The 20,123-nt window shown below is 41.8% G+C and overlaps 1 protein-coding gene across 1 annotated transcript; it reads right to left on the bottom strand.

Annotated features, from left to right (window-relative positions):
- Positions 1-829: 829 nt before the first annotated feature.
- vgll4b (vestigial-like family member 4b) lies at positions 830-16,596 on the bottom strand (the record flags this gene model as incomplete). The annotated part of the gene is made up of 5 exons (XM_083891862.1): positions 16,487-16,596; positions 10,974-11,202; positions 2,460-2,730; positions 2,140-2,257; positions 830-1,086 (listed from the first exon to the last, which is right to left on the bottom strand). Exons 1-5 carry the CDS (start codon positions 16,566-16,568, stop codon positions 830-832), a joined length of 957 nt encoding a protein of 318 aa, XP_083747988.1. The 5' UTR covers positions 16,569-16,596.
- Between the last annotated feature and the right edge of the window lie 3,527 nt (positions 16,597-20,123).

Raw genomic sequence — 20,123 nt, 5'->3', positions numbered from 1 at the left:
TTCGTCAGTCCCACTGTGTCCAGAGCCAGATTGCAATATTAACATGCCAGCATTAACTATCTCTGGCAGTAGTGCAAATCAGACCCAGTATAAACATACAGTGACATCATCATGTGAACACATCCACGGGACAGACGAGGGACAGAAGGGCGGAGATGATACTTTGTGATGTGTTTGCTGCTGCTGTTGTTGTTTCTTCCGATGCGGGACACTGATAAACATCAGCGTATATAGAGTTTTCTTTGGTAGCACAGTCAGGGTGGATTGAGGTTATTTTCCTTTTTTTCCTTTTGTCGTTGTCATTCTCTATCAAATATCTGACATCCCATAATTCAGAAGCGGTCCACGATACTACTGTTAAAGGAACAAAAACAAAGAAGAAGTAGGGGAAAAAAAAAAAACAACTAATAATAATTAAAACACCTTCCTTCCTCTCTTTCTTTATGTACATATAACTACAGACGCTCGGCTCCAAGCTTGATATGCAAGGATGATGCATGAATGAATGAATGAATGAATGAATGAATGAATGGAAGGTCAGTCTTTAGGTCAACTCTCATCACTCATTACTGATTATTGTCTGGCATTAGCATAACAGTGGTCAGTGGGCGAGAAAAGCCCAAAAACGGACAATTAAGTTATTGCTGAATCGTTCCTCTCTGAGCACAGAGAGGGGGAAAGCATGTTTTTAGCAGACCAGCAGGCAGGCACTGCCTCTCTGAGATGCCGCTGACAGACCAAGAGTGATGAGAGCGTGCGGATGCTGGAGCCAGGGTGATTGCTGGGGAACATCGGGGCGGACCGCTCTTTAAACCCCCCGTCTCCCCCTTCAGGAAACCACAGAGGGGGAGTGGTTGTGATTGATCATGTGACTGTCAGGGGAGGAGTTTGGGCTGCTGCCGGACGATGAGGGGCTCCCCTTGTTTTTGATCTGCAACCAGGTTTCCCCCAGGGCCTTGGCGAAGTGGTCGTCCACCGAGCCCGTGATGGACACTGAGTTTGTGGCGGTGGGCTCGGGCTCTTTGTAGTTCTTCCCGAGGCTGCGGCGGAAATGCTCTTCAATCACCGGGTCGCAGGCTGTGTTGGCTGGAACAAAAAGAGCGACGGAGAGAGCTTTAGTTCCCATAATGAAATCAGAAATGTCTCTGAAGCTCATTTGGATAATAGGCAGTGGTTTCATTCATTGCCCAACGTCGGTTTTCACATTGGCAACGTACATTTTAGGTCAGTGGAAAAAAATAGGAACTCCGACATCTACTTCACTTTTTCATAAAGAAAATAAATTCCATTGTTAACTTGAGATCATAGGGATTTCACGAGGGTCATAAAAACAGCCACAGTGAAGTTATCAAACCACAGAAAACATGACTGACACTCACAGAGGGGACGAATAAAACAGACGTTTTATTTGGCCCAGGCCTAAAATGACTCATTTATGGAGATAATAGGCAATAAATGACGCTACTGTAGCTCAATTACAGCTGATGGGCTGCCAACACAGAGACTGAAAACTGAACGGAGGGAAAACCGCACAGACTCTCTTTAACCCTGTAAAGCCAAACGTATCGTACGTGATACATGAGTTTCTGAGCCCTACACATGAGCAGTGTGACAATTTTTTGTCAAGTACTGTGTAGGCCACTGTGCCCATGTGTGCTGTGAGAAATGCAGAGTGCAACTTCCACCCTGCCAGTTACATTGCTGCATTGTTTTTGTTGGAATTGTTTGATTTGTTTGTGTATTTTTTTGTTCAAGAAAAAAAAAAAAATCTTTGAGCATTGTGACCCACTGTATCAAATATGATACAAATTAAAACTTCTATATGGAAATTGATATTTGAACATTTTTGTTTGTTTGTTCAGGAGGACCAATAAAGGCTCCAGTTTTTTCAAAGAATTTGAATTTTCTGTCAATTATTTAATTATTATTATTTAATCAGTCTGGATGTAGAGAGTTTGAGCTGATGTTTTATCTTCTGTGGAGGGTGATTCACTATCACACAACTCTGTCACTCTTAACTATTACAGTCTAAGAGAGCACAGTAAAGGTCACCTGGCAACAATCAGGTAATAATAATAATCCTGATAACCAAAGTTCTGTAATAATATCACTATCACATAACAACAAAGATGCACTCACTGTTGATTCTCCTGTAGTTGTTGGTGAGGCTTGAGCAGCCGTTGTGGGACACAGGACAGTGAGACAGGTTGCAATTGCGGTTGTTGGCCGGGGCGCATGTGATCACCGAAGGACGATTCTGAAACAGAGAGGCAAAAAGAAATCATTGTTAGGAAAAAAAAAATAATCCCATCTCAAATTAAACTGGTGTCACTGTCGTGTGTTCAGCGAGAGGTTTATAGCTCGGAGGAACGATTCCGTTACCAAACAGGTTTTTAAACACTTCTGGCAAACAGTCAGTGTTGATGTAAAAGAAAGGGGGGGGGGGAAGTGCACGATACCTGCTGGCGCTCCACTGCGATGACTGTGTGCGGCGCCGACAGTGTCAACGCTGCTGCGCTGCTGCGCGCAGACTCCACCATGCTGTTCTTGGTGAGAGCCAGTGGCTGGTCCATAGCGGCTAAGCTGGCAAGGTGGTGATGGTGGCTGTGGCTGTGGCTGTACAGGTGGTTGCTGTGAAGTCCCAGGCCGCCGGGCACCACCACTCGCTCCATGGCGCTCCGGCTGTGGTCCTTGGAGACGGGAGAGCTGCGATAGTCTCCGTTGGGTTTCCTGGGAAAAAACGGAGGAAGAGAGAGTTACAGAGAAACGCTGTGAGCGTTAAGAGACGCAAAGCAAAAACACAGCAATAAACTCAATTAACAAAAGTGTGAGGAATATATGAAGTGGACTGGTGGAAAGTCTGAGTGGAAGAAGCGGGGGAATAAAAACCAGCACAGTTTGGGGATAAATAAGGACAGACGGGTTCAGAGAGATAATGTGATGAGAGAAGAAAAAAACAAAAAAAATGACAATAGTGAATGGGTTTCTCTGTCAAACACTGCAGGAGCAGCAGATGCTATGAATACTGATCTCATACATATACACTCTGATTGCTGAGGGGCTTGATAAGACCATTCTGCAAGAGGACATGCTCTCACACACTCAAATTTGCCAGGCAAAGAAAAAAGGAACACTGACTTTGAACATGGATACGTTTCAAACGTATGTCCCTGCTTAGAGGAGCAAATGAGCACACAGTTTAAAGCTCTGAAGAAAAAAACATCCTCATCTCTACAACGAGTCTGCAGTCAGATTACATTGTTGCCATTTACAAACGCACGTTATTACATCTTTATTTTTCCCCCGTCTTTTATCCTACACGATGAATAAGAAAGGTGCAAGAAGGTAAAGCCACAGGCCCCAGCAGTAAAGATGATGTTATGACAATTTAATACACAAACATGATGACTTTCTTTTCCAGTCCCCAGTTCTGAACTGTGGTGAAGTCATTGCCTGATACTCTGCACACTTGCTTACAGTTAAACAGGTAGTAATTATTTCTGCTGTGTGCGTCAAATGTGGTCTGCGTGCGTGTGTGTGTGTGTGTGTGTGTTTTCGACTGTGTAATACACCCTTCCTGCAGCTCCCACTCCACTCCCCTCTTTCAATTTGAGGCCCAGTAACAGGGAGCAAGATTTACTGTACTACCCCTCCTGCTATCTCTGCTTTTCTCTCCGGCTCAATGCACCCGCATTCTTACACACATCCATTCACAATTCAACACATGCCCACGACTTCCTCTCTTCTACACACTAAACATAGACAATGAAGCCTGTGATGGGAAAAAGTAATTACATTTACTTTAAATAAACAGCAGTCAAACAATGGTGGGCAGAATATGACATAAAAAAAAAAACAACTGCCTTTTATTCTTCGCTGGATCGTGTGTGTGTGTGGAGGCATTTCCCACCCATGTGAAAAAAAGTCTTGAAAGAGACTTGGAAGGGCGGGGGGGGGAAAGGGCTGCAGTCTCTCCTTAAGGTTTGTTTACATGCAAAACAACATGTCCAGGCAAACAGTTGTAGATGCATGTGACCAGGCAACCTGACTGCTGGGTCAAGCATCTGGAGCCCACAGCACCGTCCTCCACAAATAAATAGTCTCTGCAGAATACAGAGAGAGGGGGGGGGGAGAGGAAAAGCTGAGGAGAGGTGGGCAGGGAGGCTGCATGTGAATGGTCCAGACCTCTATGATAAAAAAAAGAGTGAGGTCGGTAGTTTCCTTCGTTTGTGAGACCCCTTCTCTTTTTTTTTACCCTCTTTGTCTTTCTTTCTTCTTTTTCTCTCACAATTGGCAGCAAACTTCCTGAGGGTTAAAGAGGGGGGAGACTTGGCAGCACATGCATAAACCCGACCTGACAGCTCACCAGCAGCCTTTTAATGTTTTCCAAAGTGGTATAATTTTCTGTTTTCTTCTTTTGCAGTAGTAAAAAAGCTAATTTGTCCATCACATAACATTAACCTATGAAGTGATTATGTTAGTTATATCATATTTTAAGCAAAAACTACAGGCTGATTCCTCTCATGTGACTCTTATGTGCCATTGCACAATAACTTAAATGGCCTAAAACGTGCATAGACATTGTCCCCTCCCAGATACTGGGTCTTCAGTCAGTTTGTAGAAGTTGTCCCAAACTATAATCATTGTCAGTGAATAGACATGCCCACATCCTCAAACAAGAGGTGCCGTCACAGGAGCCAGTGAACGGGAACAACAAATCCAGCCAATGAATGGCATAGCTGTTGAATCCATCACTGCCTCCGCCTTCCCCCCCCTCTCCTGACTGCCAACCAAACCCCCGAAACCACAATTCATGCCAGACACCGGGCATTCAAAACCCACTCTGTTGCCTCCCTTACTCACCTCTCAATTATTGTTAAGGTCGCAGCTGGGGAAAGAGGGAGCGGAGGGAAAGGGGGGGGGGGGGGGGGCAGCGAGGGCTATACATGAGACATGGGCATGAAGACAGTGGTAACAATAGCGAGAGCCTAAAGACAGGGTTGCCAGTTCTGAGGCGAGAGGAGAGGATGAGAGCTAAAAGTGTCTCAGCATGTACATGGGGCGACAATCTGGTTTAAAAAAAAATAAAAAACAGTGGTAAGTAATTAGGGGTGCAGCTTAAACTCATTCCACCATAAATGTTGAATGACTTACTAATCGTGGAGTAAATGGAGTCACAGAGCAGTGTTAACTCTTGCACAGACAGATTTAATTATGCATTTGTATCTGCATTTTGACTGCATATTTTCTCATATTCAGCCAGTTTTTTTTGTTTTTCTTGCCTGCTGATGTGACCGTAACATCACTCCCATAAGCTCAACCAGACCATAGAATGAAACAGGACGGATCCGACAAAACAGATGGTGCCAGTGGCCCAAAGCCAGTGAAAGTTTATGCAGGAGCAAGTTGACTTGAAAGTGTCTTTTGAAAAGATCCTTGGTTAAACTGAAGTGAAGACCTACTGTAAAAACTCTCATTATGGTGATCAAACAACAGGTTATTTAGGGCACTGCTAAAGCTACAGTACTGGATTTAATAAAGAGAGTTTTCTGGGAAGTAGAAGAACAACGACAGACGGACAGCTCGACACACAAGGACATAGAAAATCAATCTATTCCGAGTGTTTTCTACAGTAATCTGGGATATGAGCAGTCTGGCATCAGTAGCAGTCACTGTGCAGGGAACTCAATGAAAGATCCCCTTAATTTAAAACCCTCAATACATAAATAATACAGTCGTACAACTTTAACAATATTAGTCTGCTTGAATCTGTCATTATATACTGCCTTTTAAGTAACCATTCACGTTGTGGTCTGTCTTCAAGTTAACCTCAAGTTAAGGATCATAAATGCAATCATGTGTTTAATGAAAAAGAAAACACACAGCCGAACACAGCTGTGCATCTATTTTAGTGAAAGTAACAACTAGTAATTTATCCTCGCTCACGTTACGATTCGTTTTCTGCAAAAAGGCCACAATGGAAGGAATAATATAAATCTGAGCAAATAATCGACATACTTTTTTTTTTTTTCTTCAAAAGTGTGCAGCCAAGTGCGCTTTGGTGAGTTAGTTATACTTTACTTTGAGGCAAAGATACAGGGGCTATAAAAGTGCTGGGATTTTTCTCACAATTGTGCACCAGGAGAAGGCAGAAGAAAAAAAAACCTCACTACAAATCTTTGGTTGGGCACACACAGAGAGAGAGAGAGAGAGAGAGAGAGAGAGGGAGATACACACAGGAAACATCTGGGAAGAATCAGGGTACAGAAAGAAGATGACGAAAAAGAAAGAAGAAAAAAAAAAAGAGACATGATGAAGGCTCAACCACAGGTTACAACCAGGCCCAAGCTCTGCGAGGTCTGCAGAAACCCACAAAATGTACACAGAGAGCGAGAGGAGAGAGAGAGAGGGCCACAGGGATTACTATAAAGAAGTATAACTACATCTCAAAGGAGTTTATGCTGATCAGTTCAGGCTGTAGTCATGGGATTCAACCGATATTAATAATCTGTGCATCCTTAGTGCATTCTTTGAATACTTACAATGCAGAGATAATACAACAAGCGCACTATGTTGCTATACACTACATATATATATATATTATTGCTATGGATCAAGTGCTTTTTCTCGATAACCATAAGCATAGTGAAACTGCTCTGGCAAATCCCACGACTTTCGAAAAAAGCCCGTAAGAAAGACTTCCCACAGCATTTCCAAGCAGAGCCCCGGACACAGCTGTTTTAAATCCTTCATGTTTTCACTCATGCAGAAACGCTGATCAGAATCACGCACGTTATTTGCCTGTGAAATGACTGCAGAGAGGAAAAAAAAAAAGAACTGAAGACAATCCTTTGTTATCAAAAGCCGGGAGAGATCGGATATGGGAATGACCACAACAAGAAAAGCAGAGAGACGCGCTCGCACACACAAAAGAAAAAAGAACACGCACTCCCCTTCGTTTTTTCTCATGCTCGCACACTATATAAATAGTCCTGTGTAAAACAAGAGGCTAACAATGAACATTGAGAGAGAGTGTCTCTTATTTTCTCCCCGTTTGGCCTCTGGAGAAACTTCCTTGAGAACAACTTTGCGATGATGTTCCCAGTGAGAAGCAGCTGCAGTTTCTTTATGCTGCAGTAAAACTGACCGCTATGGATTCTGCTTTTTACATCTTCAGTGAACACCATGAATGTGAGAGAACGATCACATGTAGCTTAATTTATAAAACCATGCAGCCATTATACCACTATTTTCCACCAGCTTTGCAAGGCTAAAGGACAAGAGCTGAAATAAATCTGTAAAGACTCACTGACAACATGACTTGTAATATAAAGAAAGGAGAGGTAGATATGATCAGATGTGGTACAGTCAATCAAATGCCAATACAGAACAGTACTGTGGCTGGCTCTTCTTTCTAAGTAGAGGAGGGGGTGAAACAGCTGAGCAACAGTACTTTTATACTCGTGGGTCTACAACTGCAAAGCAGCAGGCAGGCGGGTGAACAGGCTGCAGCAAGCTTCCAGCCCACAGGCTCCAGTGGACAGGATAAGGCTTCTTTGTTTAAGGCTCCTCCTCCTACTCCTCAGAGAAAAGGAGAACTTAGCCCCTGCTGCCTGACAAGGAGCCCAGTCACAGCCACACACAAAGATGATCACAGATGGACAAGCAAACACACACACACACATGTACAGGCAGCACACGGGCTACACATGCACAAACCTGCAGAAACACATGCCGAGTGCATGCAGACGTACGGTGCACGGTAACACATCCACATTTGGGGTGTTGGAAAAATATCAATAGTGCATTGATATGATATTTCATGGCATGATGCAATATTGATTTGGAACAGGGGTTTTACTTGACAGTGGATATGTGTTGCATTTGAGCCTCCGAACACCGGTTGGGAGCATAATTTTACTTTCTCTCCTCGCGGTATATCACCTTTCTTATAGTATTTTAATATATTGCATCGTCACGCCTCTATTGGGGTTATATTTCGTATCACCAGATTCTTGCCAAGCCCTAATCCATATCAACCTTCGTATACTAAAGACAGATCTGTTCATTTATCTTGCATGTAACACTTCTTTTTTAAAAATCTCACCCAAGTTGCACCGCCCCCCTGATTTCACCTGATTGGACAACAAAGGAAACCCGAGCTTTCACCTTGGCCCCACCCAGCATCATGGGTGTCAAGTGTTCTTCATCGGTATCAGCGCTGAAAGTATGACTGAACTTGCAGACAAAAGACGCGGCGGCAACAAGCAACTCATTATTTAGCCACAGAGAGAGAGAGAGAGAGAGAGAAAGCATACATGAAAACTGCCATTCAAGCAAAACATAAAAAAACACAAAACGCTTCAAAACATGAAGGAACACCAGTGACTGTGCAGAGCTATCAGTGCAGACAAAACATGAGCTACATAAGACAGAAGCAGCCAGCAAAATCCAACAGCTAGAACGGTGTCAGATAACCATCTCGGCATATGTGAACTGTGTGTGTGTGTGCATGACTTTTTCTGCTTTGCTGTCGAACTTTTTTCCCAAGAACTGAGTCCATCATTTTCAAATTATACTAAATCGCTGCTCCTACAATTGGAAAAGGGGTTAAATGGTGCAGAAAACTCATGCATGTTAAATAAAGATGAGTTGACAGTGAGGCGCGCTGCAGTGTTTTCTTTTCCTGGTTATTTTTAGGTTGACTTTTTCCTGTAATACCAACTGATCATTGTCCACTTTTGTATAATCACTGTTTTTCGGGACAGCCACGACGGTTCAAACAAGGTGGAGAACTGTTCGTAGGCTGACAGACAGGCAGGTTTCACAAGTCACTCAACAGATACATTTGCCAGGAAAAAAATGCCCTTAGAGGAACCTAAAATTAAATGACTTAAAATAAGACACTTTTAGGACGGCTTTCCAGGAGGAAAGAAAAAAGTCCTGGTGATGCTTTATAAGCTAGAATGCCCTGAATCTGGATTTATCTTGAGAAGAATTAACCTTAAGCTCTGGCAAAATACTGTAAATAAAAAGATTAAATAGAAGGAGTAGCTTGTCACAGGTTGTTCCCAGCAAATAATTGGAACAAAGGGCAAGTTGAAAGCATCACGGTGGTTTTTCCTCTACTGTTGTGCAAGATTTGCTTTCACAGAACCGAAAAACTGCAACACCAAGCTGAAAGCTGATATGACAATAAGTCCTATTGTGCTGTGTGGTGCACCAACTTACTAAACAGAATCCAACTTGTGACACATGAGTAGGAGCATTTGCTTATCAGTGCATGCAGAAGTTAACCGCATGGTGTGTGTGGAAAGAAAATGTCTCACAGGGATTGAAAAATGACCAAATGAACACAACAGACTAATGCAACAAGTGGGAAGATGGGCTTAGTGCTTGGTTTGACTGCCGAGTCCAATGTTAATTTTCCCACTACTGACATATTCATAACAAGAAAACAAGATGACTCTGCACTAATGTCACAAAAGCACAATATAACCCTTTGTTATGTGTGCCCAGAGTCACAAGATGAAGGAACAAAGACCCTTCCCCTTGATACTTCTCTAGAACAACTTGATTTAAGAGAAGTATATTCCTGGCTTGTTACACATACAATCACCACACACCATAATTGTGATGAAATTAAAGGGGACATATTATACCCTATTTCTCCAAGTTAACCTAGTTCCCTGGTCAAAATACCATAAGGATGAGGCACCACAGCAGATCAATCACCCTGCCAAAACAGTCCTGTTCAGAACGCTCGGTTTAGTAGTATCTCTTTAGGTCCACCTTAAAAAAAAGTAAAACGAAACTTAAGGGACAGGAAATTACATCAGCCACAGAGGCTACTTGGAGCTAACAGCAGTAAGCATTTGGAAAAGTGATCATTTGCAGGCTCTCGCAGACACATTGCCGTCATATATAACATGTATCCACACGACAGATAAATCCTCTGAGGCTAGAAGTTTGTGTAGGACTCTGTGCTGCACTGTGGAGCCAAGAATAGAACTTTTTGCGGACTTTTTTAAAACACTCTCGCGTGTTTTACAGACAAAGTGGAGCTCCGCGAGACAACAATTCCTGGAATTTAGCACATTGTGACGTCCCAGTGGGTGCGGAAGTCAACATCACGTTTTATCTCCTGTACTTAGACTGAGAAGGACCACAAAAACATGAGTGAGTTATCTTTTTTCACACTTGGCCGACTGACAGGGCCTCCAGAGTACCAAATATAAGTATTAAAATGATTAAAAAGTTGGTTTTGCATAATATGTACCCTTTAAATGACGAAGAATGAAGAAAAGCAGACATTTAAAAAGCTGCACAGCTCTATGCAACACCTCATTGATTGTGTCTGCAATAAAGAGCAGTGGCTGCAGTCCCACCACTGACTCAGTAAAACTGGAAAAGAGAGAGAGAGAGTGATAGGGAGCGATAAACAGAAGGAGAGAGAAATCTCTGACATGACTGCCCCAGGCCCGGCAGTCCTTCACCACCAGTAAGCGCTCTAGAATCTCTGGAATCTCTGGAAGTGGGAATGTGGGAACGTTGACGATGTGAGTCATTTTTATGTTGTGCAGCCCCTGTTTCCAAGCTTCCAGAGGTCTGCGGCTATAAGGAGAACACTGTGGAGCCAGCTAAACCTGGCATAGCACCCTGGAGTCCAAACTGGGACTTCTGAGAAGGCCTGTCTGTGCACAGCTTATAGCAAGCGAGGTGCCCGCAAACACATGGCCAAGAGAAACACGGGCATCCACAAGTTAAAAAAAAAAATACAGTGACTTTTCTGTGTGTATAAGTGGCTTCTAGGAAGTAGAACGGCTTCATCACAGATTCATTTTTGCATGCAAAAGAAAGTCAGAAAAGAGAAGCAATAGGAAATTGAATCCATATTTTTAACCCAGGAAATGAGTATCTAGAAAACAAATGTATTTTGAGGGCTCAATAATGGGTTTTCAATAGATACTCACAGCTGAGCAGCAAACAGTCGGCTCATCTTTGCCACATGCTCATTGTCATCCATGTCGCTGTCCCCCTGGTCCCCATTCAGTTTTCTCTTGGTCGGGCTGATGGGAGGAGGACCTGTCCTGTGGCTGGAGATCGAGGAAGAGGAGGAGGACAATGACGAGGAGGAGGAGGACGTGGACGAGGACAAGGACAAGGACTGCAGTCTGGGGTCCCCTCTCAAAGCTGCCTCGCCTGAGGTTGGAAGAGAACGCAGGGATGAGACAAAGGGGATTTAAACTTTTTGTTCCATTTCAAACACAGCTAAAACTGAAGTGACAGTTGCTGTTTCCTCACGTGCTAACACTTAAAAAAGGGTCCACAGCCGTATGTGAAAATGACGGTAATTAGTCAGAATTACAGCGTTTTCAAATAGAAGGTGACTGTTTTATTGCATCTTTAAACAGTGAGACCACAAAACTACTTTATGACAGTGTTTTACTGTACAGGCTGCGTTCCAGGTCAAACTTCATTTTTGTTGACATACAGTTTGCTGAGAGAGGCACAAACCTCTGCCATGAGCAGAAATATCTGGTTATGGATGTTGTGGATGGGCTCTGCATGTGTGTGTGTGTGTGTGTGTGTTGTGAACTATTTCTCACAGTGTCTGTCTCCCTCTGGTACAGAGGACCTACAGAGTTGTCAGAGAGTGGGAGTACAAGAAAAAAAAGAATCAGGAAAACTACCACTGGCTCCGTCTCAGCAGTGGGACTTTCCACTGCTTTCGGCCTCATGTATCTGTCTGAAATTTCCCTCAAACAAAACACAAAGCTTCGACTGAAGCACACATTACCAATAAGTCTCTAACAATACTCATATAATAACTAAAAACATGTTCATGACAACAATAGACACAAGCCCCCTGCAGTGCAACTGCAACAGGCTGATCCTTTCTCTTTTCAATTTGATTTACCTCAAACTGCAGCTCATATTTGAAGACTATTTATTTGTCCTGAATTGGAATAGCAAAGGCAAACACAATACAAACCAGTGCCGAGTAACAGCACAATAAAGACCTAATAACTTGTGTAAAAAACACAGTTAGTAACAGCTATTTACTACAAAATGCATCTGAGCTGGCTCAAAGAGGAAGTTATGTGCAAAGTTGTGTTCGGCTATGCATTGGAGGGTTAACAATGATGTCACAAAACTAGTTTGAGGTGATCTGAAAATAATGATATCATGAAGTCATTCAGAGGGCAGTAGGGCATAAACATGCGCACTCACAAGGTTTGGTACTGTAATAAAATGTGCGCTGCCTGCTCTATTCACCCAAACTCCCCTATGTGCCTTTAGTGTGTTTGGCCATGGCCTCCTGAAAACCAACAGCCAGTGGTTCTTTCTTTCTTTCCTGTCCCTCTAGCATGTTCCTGCTTGCTCCACTGTGTGCCATGGCAACAAGGGTGACATCATTGTTTTCTGCAGGACAGAGGGGTAGGCAATAAAAGAGAAGCGAGAAGGTGACACCACACTAGTGTCCAATGAGGATCCGGGACACATAACTGCTTATCAGATGTACAGGAGTGACACACTGAACAAGGGTTGAATGTGTGAGCATTTTTTTTTTTTTTACCTAGCTAGCTATACAAGACATTTGATCGTGTGTGACTGTTGATTATACTTTGTTGGCAGCCAGGTAGATACACCTCACCTATCTAAAATGCACCCAGCCCTGCAATAAATTGCTTGGCAAATACATGCTGAGCAGCACGTAAATGCAGCAATACAAAGGACCAACATTTGGCTCAAATCTCTCCTGATTTGAGCCAGGAGATGCTAATACATTTATTTATTTATTCGGTACACAAAGGCACCTGCAGTACTGACATTGCTGTCTCCCCATTTCCACTTGTGAAACCAGTAGTCACTCAGCAGAAGTACATGCAGAGTTGTATCACCAAACTAAAAACTCCGCTCTCCTTCCCCCCGTTCTCTGCTCACTCAGTTTATTAGGTTCACATGATCAAAGCCTATTTGTCTTGAAAGAACTTCAAACGGCTTGGAGTCAGGATGAGATTGGATTACAAATGGAGGTAAGCCTATCTATGATTCCATTTCCCCCCTCTTTTTTTCTTTCATTCTAGCCCTTCAGATACTGGAAAAAGATGAGAGTATGTCCTCTCTTAGCAAAGCAGCAAAATTATTATTTTTGGCAGAGTTTCCTTTGGCTGAGTAACATGAACATGGCCCTCTGGTTTTGCCTTTATCCTTGTTGTTAGGTTTCTAGAGGTTTTGGGCTTGTAACACCCATGAGGACATGTAAAAAATAAGCTCTCTCATAATAAAATTTTGTCTGTGTTATTAGTGTGATTTGATCTCGCTGGGTGTTAGATTGTTTGGATCTTTCTGAGAGACAAAGGAAAGGGAAGCACAACAGACGGACAAAAGAGAGGGCCTGACAAAAGTGCATGGTTTTGAGGAGGTTTTCAATCTTGTTCCATTTTGCCCTGTTTGGCAGCAAAAAGGGACAGTCAGCATTTTACTAAGCATCCCTCACTGCCTGGCCTACTACTGGTGAAGGCTTTACAGGAAACTGGGTGATGGGGGGGTAGGAAAAATATTTTTTTTCACAATTGTGTGCTAAATGACCACAGGGACATGAATATTGTACATATTATCTAATAGAATGGAGGAAATCGACAGCTGCAAATAACAATTCCCAAAAGTAAAATTCCAGTTTAACATGATTGAAAAACAAAGTTCAGAGCAACCAGACAGTGTAGTACAGTGTACCACACCATCGTCACATTGTGATGCATCCACCTACTACAAAGTACTGTGACTTTTCTTTTCTAAACAAAGAATAGATGGTGAGGATTCATGTTACTTAGCATATAAAATAGGTCAAGCTAAAATGCAATAATCACAAGTAATATTTTGTCATTAATGTAGAGAACACAAAGGCGGTGTACTAAAGACGTCATGGTGGCGCAATCTCATGGTGCCTCATAAAATACAGTATATTACAAAGTAGTATTTTAGTAATGCAACATATCAACACACATGACACAGGTGTCCAGGCACACATGTGGCAGCATGTGACATCTCCACTTGCTAATAAACACTGATGATGACAGGCGTGTGAGCACTTTAGAGCAAAAGTAAAGCCTTTGGGACAGTATATCTGATTATGTTTGTCGGGATGAGTTCTGCTGCTCATGCATATAACACCAAGTCAGCAGCACACTCGCAATATCACACAGCCCCCCCCCCCCCCCCTGCAGCCCACCCCTTCCCCTTCTGAGCTTAGCGTGTTTGAACATGAAGGCCCTTTTTTTCTTTAACACCCTTTGCTGATTGGCTCTTTCTCCCTGTTATTATAATCTCTGTTTTCTTATCATGAGGCATATGGAGTCAAATTGTAGCGCAGTCAGCAAAAAACAACACACACACATTCAAAATCCTGAAAAAATATAGAGGTGCTAATCCTACTGAGATGAAAAGTCTGACACCTATTCAGTCCCACATGTTTGAGTGAACGCATGGTTAACTAGTAAATATCATGGTTTCTTAGTCTTTTGAGTCTAACTTGCAACACTTTAGACTCTAAAATATAACTAATCTGTATTCATGTGTCACATCCACATTGAGTATTTTTGTTATTGTTGTTTGCAGCCCATTGGATTTTTTTTTTTTTTACGTTTAACTTCCAACCCAGAGGATATTTCAAGTGTTAAAAAAAAAACACTACAGAGCACCCACCACCATACCACTACCCCTCCACTTCTTCTGTAATTATCTTCAGTGAGAGACAGGATGAAACCTGAGAAAGGTGAAGCTTTGCAGAGACACAGACACCCCCCACCACCACCACCCCCCCCCCCCACAATTGGCTTCAATCCCAGGCCAGTCTTATCTGCTACTATCGCTGCACACAAGAGTGAGCTCAAAGAAAGCTGTCACTGAAATTTCACCAGAATGGCATGTGTTCCCAGAGCAAAAACTCTCCAAGAGTGGCATGCACTAAAAGCAACAATCGTACCTACAAACAGGAATGGCAGCAACACCGCAGCAACCCCCCCCAAGGAAGCATTACAGACAGACAAAAATAAATCACCAATGACAGAGGCTTTAATCACATGCTCATCCGCAGGGGAGAAACGCATTATGTGCTTATGCTGCTAATAGTTTCAGTAGAAGTCAGTTGAGATATGCAGTTACATCTGTTTTGCTTCCATCCGCTCCTAATAAATGAGGCTGATGAAAACTTCTTCTACAAATGACAAATTCAGTTGCAACAGGAGTGCTTACAAGTCCATTAAAGCAGTGAAGGAAAGGGAGAAGAGCCTTGCTGTAGCTCTTCTATTGAGATTATGCTAATAATAATAATGATAATAACAATAACTCTGAGACTGAAATACCTATAAGCGAGTGTCATTGTATCACATTGATCGCACACTCTAACAATCCCAACAACATGTTTCTAGTCATGTCCTAGTTGAGCTGCAGAGCAGTGCAATGGCAGAAGGAATTGAGATTAATCTCCCTGAAGGACGGTATGATAATACGTGAGCACTGAAGAGAAAAGCAGACGATTGGGAAGTCAAACTATAGTCGAAAAGTCATGAGACTTGCAAAGAACTCACGCTCCTGTGTTCAGGACAACATGAAATCATCACAATATCACTAATTAAGTTTAGGAATATTAACACAAAGTATAATAAATGGTACTTTTATACATGTATATTTTAATTTAGTCAATATCTAATAAGGTCACATAATATCAAATACATTTTAAACAGTTTTAATAAACTGGGGCACTGCATTTTACACATTTTTACGATAATAACTGATACTTTTTGAATGATTGTTATATCTAGTGCATTCTAATGTCTCTTTTTTTTGGCACATGTGGTGAGCTCATTTATTTTACAGTGACATTAAAGCTCTACTACTGTTAAAAAAGTCTGTTTGTTTTACTGCGTTAACAGCTCCAGACAGACGTTACTTCCTTTACCAGGCACTGGATTCTGACAGAATATGAGTCAACTAAATGGCAGACATTAACTTTAACTTTATAGGACTAATCAGAGTTAGCTGAAAGTGAAGTGAGTCATACACAGGAGGAGATTTTCACGTCGCTCACATGCGACTGTTATTCCAGCCTTTTTGCCTCAGAAAATCCTCAACACACACTTCCCACTCTTGTGTACGGCAAAACAAACGGCTAGAAGTTGACGTGTAGGCTAACTATGCTAACAGTCGTGTCATAGAACGGTAACAGCGCTAAAATAACAGCTTAAAAGTTATAAACAGTTGAACTCGAGGTAAAGTTCAATACACTGATATGTTGTTGTTGTTAAAATGATATGTTTTTTTTGGTTTGGGGTAAGCTAAGAGTGGAAAACTTTAAAAACTGTTAGCTAACTCGGTAGCAGCAGCAGCGACCACCAACAACTTTTCTTTTTTAGAAAAAAAAAAACAAGCGTTAAATAAAAAAAACGCCCACAAACAAACGAAGCAGCGTAGACTCGTTTACCTTCGTAGCAGAGGATGCCGATGTTGTTGTTCATTTTGTCCAGGTACTGGTAGTTCAACAGGTCCATTTTCGTTAGTAGCATTTATCGACTTTTTTTTACACACAAAGACCAGCTTCTTTTTCTTCTTCTTCTTCTTCTTCTTCTCCGCTCAAGCGAAAGCTCAGAGAAGCTAAAGGCCCAGCCTCCAAGTTTTAGTTGTCTACAAAGTAAAAATTAAAAACAACGCGCCTGAATACTTCCGGTTGTTCTTATGTGGCTTTAGGACAGTTTCTGATAGCACGGGTAAAACAGTATTAAGAGTGGGGGGTTAAAAAACAAAACAAGAACGGGTAGCGTCAGTTGTCCTCACAGCCAGCTGTAAGTCGACTGCACTGACACGCAGGCTATGCTCGGTATGACTGCACCACTGCTCGACGCTGCAGCTGGTGCCGCTCGCGGCGCGGCACTGCGCATGCGCGGCAAACATCTCTGGAGCGCCTCAAATATCAGGGATGTTTTTACACACACACACACACAGAGAGAGAGAGAGAAGAGAGAGAAGAGGAGGAGGAGGAAGAAGAAGAAGAGGTGAAAGTGTTGCCCACCATGAGGGATAATAGTACAGTTTTAAAAGTGTCACAACTCCTCGTGTTACAGTGAAAGGGAACTGGGGCATGTAACTGGAGAGTTGCTGGTTCAAATCCCGGGAAAAGGTCAAAGGGTTGGGGTGCCCCTGAGTGCAGATAAGTGCGGTTTGTGTGTGTGAGTGTTCACTACTGGTCAAATTCACGACTACTACTTAGTGTGTGTGTGTGTGTGTGTGTGTGTGTGTGTGTGTGTGTGTGTGTGTGTGTGTGTGTGTGTGTGTGTGTGTGTGTGTGTGTGTGTGTGTGTGTGTGTGTGTGTGTGTGTGTGTGTGTGTGTGAGTGTGTGTGCAAATAAAAACTAATTACAGTCACAACAATAAATAGTCTAATAATTAATCTCAGTATGTGCTCATTTGCATATCTCTCCTGTAGTTTATTCTTATCCTTTTAGTTTTTATATTAAATATTCTATATATTTCTCTATTTTATGTTTTATTATAAACATCAGCAGTGAAGTTTTTCCTTGATGATGCAAGGACAAGTATTTGCTTTTTGACACTTGAGTTTATTATTTACTATCTTAATACAAGGATCTGTGTGGGATGAAGGGAAACTGCGTGGTGCTGGTCCATCACAGAATATATATCTTTATGCTAAGCAGACAATTTTTCACATCTGAGGAAGTAACATGCGTAACTGAGGCGTCTTAACAATAAAAACGCAAATTAAAAAGTTATTTTCAGCTTCTTACATGGGAATATTTCCTTGTTTCTTTGCTCCAAATAACAAAATAAGACATTTGAGAACATCCTCAGTTCAGGAATCACTGATCAACAATTTTATGCCATTTTGTGGACCTAATTTGGTACGAGAAAATGCTTATAATCTGGTTTGCCTTGTTAAAACATGCTTTACTATGTTGATTTTAATGGTGAGGAAAAAATTATCCAAGGCTCACTTTTAGAGTGGGTCTCTTCCGCCCCCTGCTGGTGCCTGAGCAGGCCTACACCCATGGTTAGACCACAAAAAAAGGGAGGATGTGGAAAAAGCAGCAGGCAAGTGGGATGAAAAGAGTAAAAAAAAAAAAAAAAAGAGTATGGTCATTATAGATGAACAGAATATGAGTGTCATCACATTACATGGTTTGTGTGGAAAGAGGAGTTGAGCAGCTTCCTCTGGGCATTTGACTGAGGATATAATGAGCAGGGTGTGGCTGAGTGTGAGCTTACACACAAACGCACATTTGTCATGTGTGTATGTGTGTGTGTGTGTGTGTGTGTGTGTGTGTTTTCCTGTGACACTTTACCCACAAAAACACACAGCCCCGGAAATGTGCGACGGGATGAAAGGCTCAGATAAAAAAAAAAATACTAAATACCTGGGAGCTGTCAGTGTAGACTTTTATGTGGTATGACCCAATTTTGGAGTCAAAATGTTCATTTCCATGCCACAGAGACAAAAAAAAAAAAAAGAACAATGTACTAAAGTCCATGCAGGTTAAAGCAATTGTAGACAGGGCATATCTTCTAAATTAGAAGACTAAACTATCATATCATAACTTCCAGCACCACCTCAAACTGGATTAAGATACAGAGGATTTTGCCGCTGTCCCCCAGCCTTCTCTAAATCATTCATACACAGCCCACAACTAAAAAACAAGCAGTATATGCATGTGCAAAATAAAACATTTACACCAACATGCTACAAAACAAAAAAGCATACCAGTCTCAATGTCTCCACCCGAATTCTTAACCTCCTGACCTCACCTTCAGAACTGTGGAACATGGTCCTTTTTCACACATTAACACATTAAGCTAATTATCGATCAGCTTATAATGTATTATTATATGTATTTGTTTACATTTTTGAGGACTACTGCCCCCTTGTGGCCTTAACTCCCAATGGCGAACGATTGACTTAAAAAAAAGAAAAATACAAAACATTACAACCGGAGGTGGAAACTGGAGGAATTAAAACATTTAATAATGCTATAATTAGAAACAAATGCCTTATTGTTACTATTATAAAAAATATTTTTCTAGTAAATATATTTATTCTGTCATTATAGTGTTTAAAGGGCTGTAACATGATATTAAGAGGTGGGCCGTAGAGCCGCCAGTTTGACATCTAGTAGCAGAATGTTACAATAAATCTATCAGTGCAAGTTAGACAGACATTATCCAGACAAAATGTTTGATTAAACCTTTATCTTAATTTAATTAAGTCCAATGCAAAGCCTTAATACTAAAAAGCAAAACAAACACTGATAGTAAGGAAGAACATTTAATGAAAACATGTAATTAGAAATAACGTCTTTTTGTTTCCTGGCATGACTCAGTCTTTGTTTAAAACTCCACTCAGCGTGTACCTGGCTCGCGGCACAGAAAAAGATATTGAACTCATTTGTTGGCACGTACTTCCAGTTTATTTGCCAAGTATCTTCTTATCACCGAAGTGACTATGACTTCACTTTTGGTGGTAAGAGAGTTATAAGAGTGCGGGGATGCCAGTCAGACTGCTGAGTCAGGCTCTGATAATGAGCTCTTTATTACTTTGCATGCATGTATCTTATCACGTAAAAAAAAGTCCTTTGACGTTGCTTGAATGCAACTCACTGAAGCTTCTGCAGCAATTGAAGAACTTAAATGTCTCCTCAGACCTTAAAACACGGAGATCTTTGGTTCCTCAACTGCCTAAAATGAACTGAATGTGTCTCACTACGATTTACACCTGTTCAACTGTCGTTAATGCAAATGTCTCATCGACCAATCGCGTGGCAGCTGCTCAATGAATGGGACAGAGAAGTGATATAATGGTTGCTAAATGATGAGATAAGGGCATGGTTGTTGGTGCCAGGCGATCTACTGGGATTTCTGAGGTTAACAGAGAATGGTCTAAAAAGGAGAAGAATTATCTGGGTGACAATGCTTTGTCTGATGCTAAGATAAGATAAGATAGCTTTATTTTTATCCCACAGTGGGGAGAGTACAGGGTTCCAGCAGCTCAATATACAGAAAATGACATGTACATAGAAAGAAATAAGATAAAAAAAAATATATGTACTATATAC

The sequence above is a fragment of the Microchirus variegatus genome (assembly GCF_963457635.1).
Source record: "Microchirus variegatus genome assembly, chromosome: 7".
Classification (NCBI taxonomy): Eukaryota; Metazoa; Chordata; class Actinopteri; order Pleuronectiformes; family Soleidae; genus Microchirus; species Microchirus variegatus.
This window is presented reverse-complemented; position numbering and strand designations above follow the sequence as displayed.